The 14400-nt window shown below is 50.4% G+C and overlaps 1 protein-coding gene across 1 annotated transcript; it reads left to right on the top strand.

Moving 5' to 3' along the window:
• Positions 1–7244: 7244 nt before the first annotated feature.
• On the top strand, positions 7245–14013 carry LOC121835333. Its single transcript, XM_042289431.1, has one exon. The coding sequence runs from the start codon at positions 8518–8520 to the stop codon at positions 12829–12831; it is 4314 nt and encodes a 1437-aa protein (XP_042145365.1). The 5' UTR covers positions 7245–8517; the 3' UTR covers positions 12832–14013.
• Positions 14014–14400: the final 387 nt, after the last annotated feature.

The following is a 14400-nucleotide window of genomic DNA, read 5'->3' as shown; positions in this document are numbered from 1 at the left end:
CGGAGAAATCGCCGAGAATTGCTCGCTGGGTGTCATTCCGATCGCCGGATCTGCCAGCCACGCCGAGTCGGGCTTTTTTTTTTTTTCTCCTCCGATGCTCTTCGAGCGAGATCGACAGTCCTGTATAGCTGTGGGTAAAGTAATTGATCATTGATGAGGAACAGCAAGCTTGATTGAGTGAAGAGCGCGTGTTTGAAGCTGGCTGTTAGCACGCGCTCAAGAATCTCAGTATTAGGGAGTTTTAGAGTAGGGGGACCCAACGCTTTTGGGTCACCCGAGCAGCTCGATCGGGCCCTTCTTAACCACCGGGCTGTTTAGGCCCGGTACCCGACGCGTCGGGTCCCCCTATTTTAAGACTCCCTATCGATCAATTAGCGTCGTCTTAATAATTATAATGACAGTTGCTGCTATTCCTAAGCTTTCTGATGTGGAGAGTCAAATTTTGGAGTTTTACGTACCAAAAGAGGGCATCTGACACCTGCGATGGAGAGATTGGCGGAGATATGTGCGAGGCACGGGCGGGTTTAGAAGGGGGGTCCGGATGTCCTGACCCCCCTCTTGATTTCTGCATGTGTAAAATTTGGGGCGTAAAACGAAAGAGAGGGGGAGGGGTTCCTAAGCATATGGTACGCTGACCAACAGCTGACCCCTCCCTCAGGAAATTCCTTCATCCGCCCCTGGTGCGAGGTACGTGGAAGACAACAACCGTAGCAAATCGTCACAGAGAAATGAGAAGAGCGTGCTCGTGGAATCGCTATGCCAAGATTATTTTTGATTCGAGAGGGTGATTGCCTCGTAGAGCTTTCCAGTGTGTCGTCTTGTATGCCAAAGGAGCCAATAAACTCGACGATATTTGACGAAAGTCAGTTTTATCAGAACCTCGTCATTGGTGGCCCTTTTTTGGCGCGAGGATTGACGCTTTGGTTGGCCGGGTTTTTGTGACGCGTGAAAAACTCGGGACCTCTGCAGCGAGTGCGCGGACAGAGAAGGAATATTAAAACCAGACACGTTAAAGCAAAAAAAAAAATAAACTTTCAGCCTTTCTACTTTGGTGATGGAAGACCAGCGGAGCTGCACAATGTAAAGTAATGGCCGGCCGCAAGTCGGCAAGCCATGGACTGGAAAGGCTGCCGCCATCTATTAGCGACGTCGGCAACCAGATACGTGTCTTGCCGCCGTCGCTCATAGATGGCGGTAGTTGTCCAGAGTTCGGTGTCTTCATTTCTTTGAAATGAAGACACCGAACGCACGATCCTGGGTAAGCTAGCGCTTAACAGCTCCGCTATAAAAACGAAGTGCTGCCCTGGTATGTGTGCCTCCGTTGTAGATTCCGCCAGAGCGGTGGACCGGCCACAAAAGTGTATGTTTGTGAAGAAGACCGGGCACTGGGCGAGGTTAGGGTGCGTGAGTCACCGGCAGCTGAAGAAATACGCGGCGTATTATGCTCACGTTTCTTAACTCGTGATTGGTCGTTGTTGTCGGCCACTGCCGCTGTGTCATTGGCTGAGGAGCGATAAGCTCGGGACTTGTCGCGCCATCCATTTCTTACTTTGTGAGTGACTATGGGCCAGATCACTCGAGCCCAGGGCCTGACATATGGGTCGGGCATGAGAGGGTTGGCAGAAAGATTTGACGTCACCGGGTCGTCACGGGCGATGTCTTGCCGAGATCTATATTGTTCACCTAATATTTGCCATTTCATCAGTACTGAGCACTTTTCCAGAAAAGAAAGCTGGTGTAGGTTCCTTTTATATATATATATATATATATATATATATATATATATATATATATATATATATAAAGTTGCACTTGAGAGGCATAGAAAGGAACGGCCGTTAAGGCTCGAGCCATTAAGGAAACAAAATTTTCTTCTGCCGGTTGACAATAATCGGTGTTGGTCGTGCTGGTGGTACTAAACCATAAGAAAGGCGAGTTACGACAGAAAAGAAAAAAAAAAAAAAAGAAAGGGAACTCATTTTCGGGCCAGCACAGTGCGGGTGCATCTCGGGTGTTGGGCCGCACACGCGAGGGACCCTGTCTGGTCCGCTGACGGAGTGGGCCCTCCAAGCCGCCTCTGATTCCTTCCCCTCAGTCGTTGTTACGCTTTTGGGGCGTGAAGAAATTATTTCAGCGTGACGTGTCGCCGCTTTTCGGCCGAAGCGGCGAGAGGGAATTAATAACAGCTCCAATAACAATGGCGGAGACGAGACGCGAGAGTCTCCTCTCTATTCGAACTTGGCTTTTTTTTTTTCTCCTTCTGCGTTCTTCGTCTCGCCCCGGGCCTTTCCTAATTTTGATGGATCGGGGGGTGGAGGTTGGGGGGGGGGGGGGGGGGGGGGGGGGGGAAGCTCTTCAGGCAACTCCCTCTGGCGGCGCGTGCGAGGGATATTTATTGCCCCCCCCCCCCCCCCCCCCCTCTCGTCGTTTTTTAGAGGCGTTGGTCTGTCGTTATTGTGATCGCGATCATGGTCGTCTGTACCGCGGTTACACGGTCGTCTTCGCTTACAATCACCTCGGTTGAGGGAGTATAGCGTAGAACTCGTTTTATTTGTTGGACGCCGTAGGTAATGGTAACTCAAATCCCCCCTGCATTTGATCACCTTTCCTTTTTTTTTTTTTTTCTTCACGTCTTGCCCGCTAGGCCGCGCCAGTTTTCGCTGCGCATTTGGATAGGAGGTCGCACCCCGCTTCTTTACTTGGCGTTTCTTCCGCTGGGTGGCGTCGGCTCCTTTGGAGCTGGGAATACCAAACCGCAGTTTCACTGCTCTTACATCATAAAGATACATCATACGCTGCGGACATGATGACTGAATGATTTACGGACACACCTGACTCATGTTAAGCATGCTCGCTGCATATATGTTTCAAACATGGTTGCAGACAGTTTTTGTATGACCGGTGTGATGTCATACAAGGAAGAAACATACCTCAGGCAGTGTCTGCACACGGTCTTTTGTATGACATATCAGCATTTTGATTGCGGCTTACATGATACTTAGATCTTACGGGTACCAAACACGGTGGAATATTTGTGACACGCTATACGGTTCGAGCACACTGCCCAGTGATCTTTCGTAATGTACGAACCACAACATGCGGTGGTTAGGCACACGTTCATGAACAAACGTAGACTCGGTGGCGAAGATAAAACGACACCGGTTTGTTTACTGCGTAATATGTCTTCAAAAATGTCGACGGCAATTGTATCCGAGGCACACGGTGTTGTCGGCGATGGCAGAAACTAAACCAAAAATAGTTAAGGAAAGCAGTTACGTTCGTTCGCAGTTAATCGGCTTACTTGGAACTATTCAGTGCTCATTCGGTTATAAGTTAGCTCCAGTTATAGCGGTCATGGAGTCTTAACAACAGGCAGTCGCTCTCGCTACTATAACCGAAATACCCTGTTTTGTTTTTTTTGTTTGTTTTTTTTAATATAAGAGTGTTGTTGCGGTGGGGGATTAGATTCTCGCGGGTGGCGCAGGGCGCAGGCAGCGCACGCCTCGTTGTAGCCGCGCCGGTGGCCAGCCAAGCGACATCGTTTTCGCGCCTCTTTCGCAAGGGCAACTTATCCACTCTCGTTTTGTGCCTCGCTTTTAATTCTAACGCGCGCGAGCGTGCGTGCGCGTCGCTCTCGTCCCGGCGGAAGATTCGTCCCCCGTTGTAGAGTAAATAAATAAATAAAGAACAGGGAGGGGAAACAGGCGTGCGTCTATGGAAAGCTGGGACTCCACTCTGCGGCCGAGGGCAGTACCACCAAGAAGACAAGGCCTGCGTATGACGTCATCGTTAGTGGATCCCCGTGTCGCGCCCCAGGCGGCAGACGCGTCCGTCTTGGCGTCGACGCGCGCTGGCGTCGCAATCGTGCTGAAACGCTGCGAGATGCGCCGGCGGCGGCGACGCTGACACACGCTAGGCGGCGTTGCGTGAATCCATTAATAATGACGTTTTTTAGCGGGGAAAGGTGCAGGCCTTGGTCCTCTAGGCGCTGGGTGCGTGGCTGGCATCGTCGCAATCATCATCATCGTCGCCATCGAAGCAGAAATGCAGCAAAGGTGGCCGAGATGGCTCGCTCGTCTAAGCCGGACTCTAAGCTGCTCTCTTGTCAAATCGGCTGTCCCTAATTGGTTCCGAGCTGTGGGGGGTCCGGTCTTGCTCGTCGAGGGAGAGGAGGAGGTACATTGGCGAGCCTGCACCTACGACTTTATTTTTTTTTTTTCTTTTCCGGTTTTGGTACACTGCCCCCCTCTATTTCGTTCTAAGTAGTGTCGTGCTTTCCATTTGCCTTATTTTTATTTTTATCCGACGACTCGGTCGCGTTCAAATCTGGCAGTTCAGCGTCCGATGTAGTTCTCGCGCTTTATCTCCGCGCCTGTTCTGAGTCGCTTGGTCTTGTGTCGTTTTATATTTAAAAGCTGCGTTGGGTGCAAGGCCTAGATTGCGGAACGCCAGTTGTGCTTCGTTTTTCATCATCTTTTTTTGTTTGTTTGTATATAGATTATATTGGCGTCGCTTGTCGTTTTAATGCTTGCTGGGAGTCGTGCCCGTTTTTAAGCTATCGGAATTGGCTCTGCGGCGATGGGAGGAATCCCGACGTTCGTCTCCTAGAAGCGACAAGTCTGGGGCTCGATCGAACCTTTGCGCATCTTATTCTAATTTTCTTGTAAAAACAACCTAACCTCACCAATCCACTAAAAAAAAATTAAAGTCGTTGAACGTTTATCGGTTTACGTCTATAAAGTACGCCGTGACATCGCTTTGATGGTTGCCGGTATTAGTATTGACAGTTTTCACGTACCTATACTAGTAGTACTTTGATCTGTCTTAACATCATGAATGCCATTGTAATACACTGCGCCTTAATTCACAGATTGAAGGAGACTCTGTAATATCCACTTTTTGTTCCCAAGTCTCAAATGTTCTACATGTTGAAGGTTCACCGGCTCGACTACGTGTTCGTTGTTATTTTTTATCATTGAAAGTCTGTTTGATTGTGACTACTGTTTTGTTGGTTCAAACCCAGTTTTCATCAGAAGCGCTAAATCGGTGCGCGATCAGATAAACGATGTGCGGTTGCCAAGTGCGACCACTTGGTCAAGCGAATCTCGTACATCGCCGACTTTCTGCTCTAAGTCCACTCGGCTGCTCACTTGATAATCTGTCCAGTTTGTGATTAATTGGTCCCATGCTCCACCCGCGAGCAAAATAATTAATTGTTACAGCGGAACTGTCACGGGCTAGTTTCCCTAGCATCATGTCCCCCGCAAAGGAATGAAGACACTGAACTCTGGACACCTAACGTCATCTATGAGCGACGGCGGAAAGCCACATGTCTGGTTGCCGCCGTCGCTCATAGATGGCGGCAGCCTTTCGAGGCTGCCGCCACGAGGCTGGCTCCCGCCCTTTTGCAGATGGCATTCACTACAGTGAGGCCACGGGTTACAGGGTGGGGGATAGGATGGGCCGCACGGTGACTGCTTTTTTGGGGGGACCGAGGGTTCTGGGGGCACTGAAGTAATTGAAAACCCAACGAAGTCAGCAGAGGCACCCAGGGTTAAAAAGAGGAGAAAACGTAAGAACAGGTATAAAAAAACAGCACAATCAGACATTGGATATATTAACATGCAGGGTGGTAGAAATAGGTTAAAATGGGAAGAGGTAGAGGAGCAACTAAGAAAGGAGGATTTAATGGTGTATGGGTTTGTGGAAACACATCTCAGAGACATGGAGCAGCCACCTTGCAACCCTGACTATGTGTGGGAAGAATGCAACAGAATGGAGGGAACGAGGAAGGGAGGTGGAATTGGAGCATTTATTAAGAAGAATATGAACTTTCAAAGGATCAGAAAGGAGTGCGCCGAACATTTGTGGCTGAAAGGAAAAGTCGCTGGGGAATCAACAGTCCTTGGAGTGGTTTACTTATGGACAGGGACAGGTGCTAAAGAGGAAAACAGAAAAATGATTGATTGCATATCAAGAGACATTAGTGAACTAGGGGAAGGCTCCGAAATAATTATTATGGGAGACGTGAATGCCCATATTGAGGGTCTGGATGGGTATACGGACTCAACTGGAAGCATATTACTAGAATTGGTGGAAAAACATGACTTAGTTTTATGTAATACCAGTCAGAAGTGTGACGGGCACATAACTTGGGAAACTGGCAATCTGCATTCAACTATAGATTACGTACTCATGTCACACAAAATATATGGTAAGTTACAAGTAATGAAAATAGATGAAGAAGGTTCCAAAAGTCTTGGTAGTGATCACAAACGTATTAAGCTGAATTTTGCCAGAGAAGTAAATGCTGAAACTAGACAACATAATTCAAAGCAAACTTTCTGCAGCGACAAAGAGTTGGAAATAGTTGTTGAAAGAATAGAGGCAGCAGTTTCAGGGCAACGGCATACAAATTGGACCTATGAGAGCCTAACTAGGCTTTTTGCTCTAGAACTAGACAAAGTTAAGAGTAAACGAAAGGGGAAGCAAGGACATAGACCAAAAAGTTGGTGGGACAAAGAAGTGAAGCAAGCGATACAAAAACGTCAGGAAGCCTCTAGAGAACACAGGTATTCCAAGCGTAGTGGGGAGTCCGAAACGGAAGTAAAAAGAAAATGGGACAATTTTATAACATGTCGCCGAGAGGCATCCAGTTTGATCAATGCGAAAATTCAGAGAAAGGGTGAGGAATGGATGAGTAATGTAAGTAAGAAAGATAGAAACGCTGCCAAGAAGTTTTGGGAGCACTTGAACTCACTCGGTGAAACAACACAAGCTAGACAGAGGTTCATACTCTCGCATCAGGGAGATCAATTAGAGGGAGATGATGCGATACAATATATAGGAGCAGTGATGGAAGAGAAATTTCGGGAACGGGTACATGTGGAAGATAGGAGAACCGAAGGAAGTAGCAGTCCAGTTTGTGACATCGCGGATTTTGGACAAAGAGAATGGGAAAAGGCGGAACGAAGAGTCCCTAGTGGCACGTCGACAGGCACAGATGGTATCCCTATCAAGCTGGTGAAGAATTTGGGTCCTAAATCTAAGGCAAAACTAAGGGAGGTAATAAGCACTGTGATAACAAAAGGAAATATTCCAGATGAATGGAGGCTTAGTAGGATAAGTATGATATATAAGGGAAAGGGAGATAAGTTTGATATTAGGAATTATCGTCCCATAACCGTGACACCGGTTATTTACAGGTTGGTAATGCAGATTATAAAGAACAGACTGGATGTCACAGAAGTAGTGGCATCCTGTAATTTATTTTTATTACGTTATTTAAATATAACGCGTTTTCGTTTCCGTACACATATTTCTCCTTGTAGCCTGTATGTTTCTCCGTCGCTGGTTCGGTTGCTGCAAAGGCACGTGTACGTGCGCGTTGTTTTCGTTCTGTTAGTTTCTTCCTAGTTAGCTCAACCTCTCGCGGTTCGCGAGCGGGGGTGTACGTGATTCATGTTTTGTGTCTTCCTTACTTTTTTCAACCTCAAAGTCACCCTCACTGCGCCCAAAGTCTTGAGCTCCATTTGTGTATTGGTAAACTTTTCTCGCCTGCAAGGTCACCCTTAGCAGGACAGAAGTTGTTGGCGTAGGGGCCTCCTGTTTTAGCTATGTCTTACTTTTTCTAACTTCAACATGGCGGCCATGCAGTGTCAAAGGTGCCGTGTCTACGTGGTCTTCCCTTTTTGTATGAACTACTTTGTGTGCTGTTGGTGTTGTGCTGCTTGGACTCCGACCCCGTGCGTGAACAAGCGTCCGCGAGTGCCTCGGCCGTGAGCGCCCGACGCCGTTAAAAAGAGGGCGACTGGACCCCAGCATCAGTTCGCTCTTCGGGGGGGAAAGCCGCCGCCGCGTACTCCCGGGAACCCGAGCCGCCGCACCGCATCTCCGAGACCGACCACCCGCTGCCCCGGAAGGACCGCCGCTTCGGGGGCCGCTCTACGTGTGTCGTCTCTGTGGATGGACTGCCGCCGTGCTCCCCGGTCAACTGTATGTTGCTTCAATTTTGAACTTTTCCTTTCGACCGTCGCTAATTGGACTCTTACTTTCGTCTTGATCTTTGTACACGCGTACTTAACTGGATGTGTAACGTACTTCTCTGTGCTTAACTCGACACGTTTGTCGCTCGTAGCATCACTGTCTTGTAAAATGTACGTTCTGTTACTTTAAATTCCCTTTATATGTTCGTTTCGAGCCTATAAACACTGTTTTGTTGTTGTTAACTTATAACACGCCTCCGTCTCATTCTCTGCGTTTGCTTACCGGCTACGCCGGGCATCGAACGACCACCCCCTTATTGTCATGTCTCGGTGATGACCTTCCGTCGTCGCCGGACTCGTGACAATTAACTGGCGTCCGCGACAGGACGTTCGATGCGAAGGAAACGTGGTGACTGGAGAGGGAGACGAGTTCTGGAAATGTGCCGCGTTATTTGAGACGTACGATGCATGAACGGGATTTCCTTTTGTGAGCGCCTGTTTGGGTTGTTGAAAGTGTTTCGGAGATAGAAGCATGGAAATGGAAAAGTTGCTAGCGATGGGTAGTCAGCTTGGCCTGGCGGGCGCTGAGCTCCGAAAATGGGTAGAAGATAAACAGCGAGAGGATCGAGCGTTTGCACGGCAGACAGCGGAGGATGAGCGCACAGCCGCGAAGGAGGCTGACGAGCGTCAGATTCAGCTTATGCGCCTGAAAATAGAGTGTCAGCAGCTGGAGAAGGAGACCAGAGAGAAGGAAGGAAGCCGGGGAAAAGACGCGGAGCCAAGCTTGAAACTGAACACAAGCAAGCTTCTCATCCCGTTCGATGACCGGAAGGATGACCTAGACGCGTATATTAGACGATTTGAGAGCCTTGCGGAAAGCCAGAAGTGGCCAGAGAGCCAGTGGTCTACAGCTCTAGCAACATGTCTGAGCGGGGAAGCCCTTAGTGTTTACGGGCGGTTGCCGCCGGGTGATGCAGCGGATTACTCCAAGGTAAAGACAGCCCTTTTGAAGCGGTTTCGTTTCACGGCGGACGGCTTTCGGGACAAATTCGATTCAGGCAAACCGGCGGATGGTGAGACCGCAGCTCAGTTCTCGGCGCGTCTCAGCCACTATTTCGATCGCTGGATCGAGCTGTCCGATACGAAACACGAGTTCAAAGACCTCCGAGAGCTCCTGATTAAGGAAAGGTTCCTACATGGGTGTCATTCCAACATGGCGCTCTATCTGAAGGAAAGGAAGGCGAAATCGTTGGGAGAGATGCTGGATCTAGCCGACCAGTTTTTAGAAGCGCAGGGAAGCCTTAACCTCGCCAAAGTAAAGAAGGATAACCGAGATGATATCGGGAGGCCCGAAACTGACGAGAAAAGAAGCAGTCAACGAACAGCGCCTCGTTGTTATCTTTGCAACCGCGTTGGGCATCAGGCTTCACACTGCCGGGCCCACACCACTAACAACCACGGCCTTACTTGCTTCAAGTGCGGGCGAAAGGGCCACAAGGCCGACGCGTGCCGGTCGGGAACAAACGATAGGCCTCAGGCATCGTGCGTTTACGCCCCCGTCGGGGTGACGAATCGGAAGGGCATTCGCGACGGCTACCTAGAGCTGAAGAATGGGGAAAGAATCCCCGTCGTGAATGCAGTCATGATAACACAGCCGAAGTTTCTAGTCGAAGGACTGCCGGTGGTCGCCGGAACGTATGAGGGCAAATCGATTTCGGTATTGCGAGACACCGGGTGCAATACGGCGATTATAAGACGAGAGCTCATCCGCGACGATCAGCTCACAGGAGAGACCCGGCCCGTTTATGTAGTCGACGGAACAGCCAGGATGCTGCCCGAAGCGCGGGTGGAGATCGACACCCCGTACTATTCAGGGGTCATCACGGCGCTCTGCATGGCGGAGCCGCTCTATGACCTAATCCTTGGAAATATAGAAGGCGCGAGGGCACCCGACGACCCAAAGGCGGCAGTGGAAGAACCCATCAGCAACGAGCCCGCTGATGAGGAAGCTGTAGCAGCAGTGGTAACGCGCTCGCAGATGAGGAACCAACCCCAAAGGTTCCAAACCCTCAAAGCCCCCGACGTCCCAGCACAGCCGCTAAACAGGGATTACGCGGATGAGCAGGAAGCGGACGAGTCGCTCAGGCCGTGCTTCTCTCAGATTGGCCAGATACTGACGTGCAGGGATTCCGAAGGAAATATCGAATTCCACCGGGAGGGTAGGCTACTGTACCGCAGCTACACTGAGAAAACCGGACACGTGGTGCGTCAGCTGGTCGTCCCTAGGTGCCATCGAGAAGCGGTATTGAAAACTGCACATGACGGAATAATGGCTGGTCATTTGGGCGTGCAAAAGACGAAGGACCGAATTTTGGAGGAATTTTTCTGGCCGGGCATCACCGCAGACGTGAAGAGATTTGTCGCATCATGTGACATCTGCCAGAGAACGATCCCAAAGGGCAGAGTAACCCGTGTGCCGCTGGGGAAGGCGCCGCTCATTGAAACCCCATTCAAAAGAGTGGCCATAGACATCGTGGGTCCAATTCAGCCCCCTTCCAAGCATGGAAATCGGTATATCCTGACCCTAATGGATTACGCGACCCGATACCCGGAGGCCGTGGCGCTGCCGAGTATTGAGACGGAGAGGGTCGCTGAGGCGCTAGTAGAAATGTTCTCTCGATTTGGCGTCCCGAACGAAGTCCTAAGCGACCGGGGCACCAATTTTACTTCCGATTTGATGAAGGAGGTTGCCCGACTTCTCTCCATACGCCAGCTGCATACAACGCCGTACCACCCTATGGCAAATGGGATGGTCGAGAAATTCAATGGCACCCTGAAATTGATGTTAAAGAGAATGTGCGCCGAAAAACCGAGAGACTGGGACCGCTACCTGGCGCCGTTGCTCTTCGCGTACAGGGAGGTCCCCCAGGCAAGTTTGGGCTTCTCGCCCTTTGAGCTGTTGTATGGGCGACATGTGAGGGGACCCCTGGCCATTCTGAAGGAGCTGTGGACGAACCACCACCTCGACGAGGAGGAGAAGACAACCTATCACCACGTTTTTGACCTCCGAAATCGGCTGGAAGAGACATGCAAGCTAGCGCACGAGGAGCTCGCGAAGGCCGGAGCACGCTACGCTAAGATGTACAACCGGAAAACTAAAGAAAGGTTCTTCCAACCAGGAAACAAAGTGCTGATTCTGCTGCCTACCGATAAGAACAAGCTACTGCTTCAGTGGAAAGGGCCTTTCGAGGTCAAGGAGAAGAAGGGAGAGGCCGACTACATCATCGAGACAGCAGGGGGGAGGAAGATTTTTCATGCTAACATGCTGAAAAAATACGAAGAGCGGGGAAGCCAACCGGTGGAAAGGGTGTGCCAGGCGATCTGCGGCGTCACAGACTCGGACAGCGATGGAGGCATTCCTGTTCCAGCGCTTCGACAATCCGAGGACGAGCGAGATGTGAGGCTTTCTGATTGTTTGGGGGTGGATCAGCAGAAACAGCTCCGAGATGTGATTTCAGAACACTCGTGCATTTTCTCCGACGTCCCGGGCAAGACGGACTGGGCCGAGTGCCGGTTAGAGCTCACTACCGACACTCCGGTCCACGTAAAGCAGTATCCGCTTCCATTTGCGACGAGAGAGGGCGTAGAAAGAGAGGTGCAGGAGATGGAGCGACTCGGAATAATTGAGAAATCTCAGTCGCCCTACAACGCTCCAGTCCTTTTGGTCAAGAAACCGGACGGCACGAACCGCCTGTGCATTGATTTCCGGCGCCTGAACGACGTGTTGGTTGCCGATTCGGAGCCCATGCCCCGAGCTGACGCGGTCTTCGCTGCGGCTGGAGAGAAGAAATACTTCTCGAAAGTAGACTTCGTCAAAGGCTATTGGCAAATTCCATTGAGCGAAGAGTCCAAGCCCAAAACCGCATTTTCAACCACGTCGGGACTCTTCCAATTCCGCTTCATGCCATTCGGCATAAAGACAGCCCCCGCCGTATTTTCGAAACTGATGCACCGAGTTGTGGAGGGAATTCCGGGAGTGCAGCACTACTACGATGATGTCCTAGTTGCCAATGCTACGTGGGAGGAGCATCTCACTTCTCTGAGCCAGCTGTTTGCAAGAATCGAGACAGCCGGACTAACAGTGCGACCAGGCAAATGTGAATTTGGAAGGGAAAACATCGAGTTCTTGGGGCATCGCATTGGCGGCGGTGAACTGGCACCACTCGGGAAAACACTCGACAGGATCCAAGCGGCGCCAGCCCCGCGAACAAAGCGACAGGTACGAGCATTTCTCGGCTTGACAGGGTATTACCGCGCCTTCATTCCCGACTACGCCAAAATCAGCGAGCCGCTCACCCAGCTCACGAAAAAGGGCGGCAACAACGTCGTTAGGTGGACGTCGGCCCATCAAGAAGCCTTCGAGGAGCTCAAACGCCGCGTCTCAAGCCCTCCAATACTGCGACTCCCAGACTTCTCCAATCAGTTTGTGCTGCGCACGGATGCCTCAGATACCAGCCTTGGAGCGGTACTAATGCAGCGGCATGACGGCACGCTCCACCCCGTCGCATATGCTAGCAGAAAGCTGCTCCCCAGGGAAGCAGCATACAGCACCATCGAGAGAGAGTGCTTAGCACTAGTTTGGGGGGTGCAAAAGTTCGCCACCTACCTATACGGCGTGCATTTCTTAGTGCAGACGGACCACCAACCGCTGAGCTACATCCAAAAAGCGAGGCAGCTAAACAGCCGAGTCCTCCGTTGGAGCTTGCTGCTCCAAGAGTATCAGTTTAGCGTCGAGCATATCAAGGGCAAGGAAAACATGGGAGCTGATTATCTCAGCAGGTTGTAGACTGGTCGCGTTTTATTTGCCTGCACTGTTTTGACATCTAAATATGTTACTACATCTGTACTTTGATTTGACTTGTGTGCTCGTCTGGGCAAGGGTTATGTGGTGCATTCTTATTAGTACACAGGCCTGCGCGCCGACTTCTGTGGGTGTAGAATATTATGTGATAATATTCCGAAAGTGGGGGGCCGTGTCACAGAAGTAGTGGCATCCTGTAATTTATTTTTATTACGTTATTTAAATATAACGCGTTTTCGTTTCCGTACACATATTTCTCCTTGTAGCCTGTATGTTTCTCCGTCGCTGGTTCGGTTGCTGCAAAGGCACGTGTACGTGCGCGTTGTTTTCGTTCTGTTAGTTTCTTCCTAGTTAGCTCAACCTCTCGCGGTTCGCGAGCGGGGGTGTACGTGATTCATGTTTTGTGTCTTCCTTACTTTTTTCAACCTCAAAGTCACCCTCACTGCGCCCAAAGTCTTGAGCTCCATTTGTGTATTGGTAAACTTTTCTCGCCTGCAAGGTCACCCTTAGCAGGACAGAAGTTGTTGGCGTAGGGGCCTCCTGTTTTAGCTATGTCTTACTTTTTCTAACTTCAACATGGCGGCCATGCAGTGTCAAAGGTGCCGTGTCTACGTGGTCTTCCCTTTTTGTATGAACTACTTTGTGTGCTGTTGGTGTTGTGCTGCTTGGACTCCGACCCCGTGCGTGAACAAGCGTCCGCGAGTGCCTCGGCCGTGAGCGCCCGACGCCGTTAAAAAGAGGGCGACTGGACCCCAGCATCAGTTCGCTCTTCGGGGGGGAAAGCCGCCGCCGCGTACTCCCGGGAACCCGAGCCGCCGCACCGCATCTCCGAGACCGACCACCCGCTGCCCCGGAAGGACCGCCGCTTCGGGGGCCGCTCTACGTGTGTCGTCTCTGTGGATGGACTGCCGCCGTGCTCCCCGGTCAACTGTATGTTGCTTCAATTTTGAACTTTTCCTTTCGACCGTCGCTAATTGGACTCTTACTTTCGTCTTGATCTTTGTACACGCGTACTTAACTGGATGTGTAACGTACTTCTCTGTGCTTAACTCGACACGTTTGTCGCTCGTAGCATCACTGTCTTGTAAAATGTACGTTCTGTTACTTTAAATTCCCTTTATATGTTCGTTTCGAGCCTATAAACACTGTTTTGTTGTTGTTAACTTATAACACGCCTCCGTCTCATTCTCTGCGTTTGCTTACCGGCTACGCCGGGCATCGAACGACCACCCCCTTATTGTCATGTCTCGGTGATGACCTTCCGTCGTCGCCGGACTCGTGACACTGGAGGAATGGGTAGATTGCGAGGGCATACTGGGCGAGTTACAGAACGGGTTTCGGAAACAAAGAAGGTTGGAGGACAATTTATTTTCTCTAACAGAGTGTATAGAAATAGCGCAAAAAGAAAACAGACAGCTCTGGCTGGCATTTCTGGATATCAAGGGTGCCTATGACAATGTGAACCAAAGAAACCTGTGGGACATAATGGAGAACTTAAACCTAGATGAAGGACTAACAGCACTATTAAGGAACATTTACAAAGATAACAAGGTG

This window comes from Ixodes scapularis, unplaced genomic scaffold, assembly GCF_016920785.2.
Source record: "Ixodes scapularis isolate PalLabHiFi unplaced genomic scaffold, ASM1692078v2 PGA_scaffold12__126_contigs__length_90152505, whole genome shotgun sequence".
Taxonomy (NCBI): domain Eukaryota; kingdom Metazoa; phylum Arthropoda; class Arachnida; order Ixodida; family Ixodidae; genus Ixodes; species Ixodes scapularis.
Note: the sequence above shows the minus strand (reverse complement) of the source record. Positions and strands in the feature narration are given on the sequence as shown.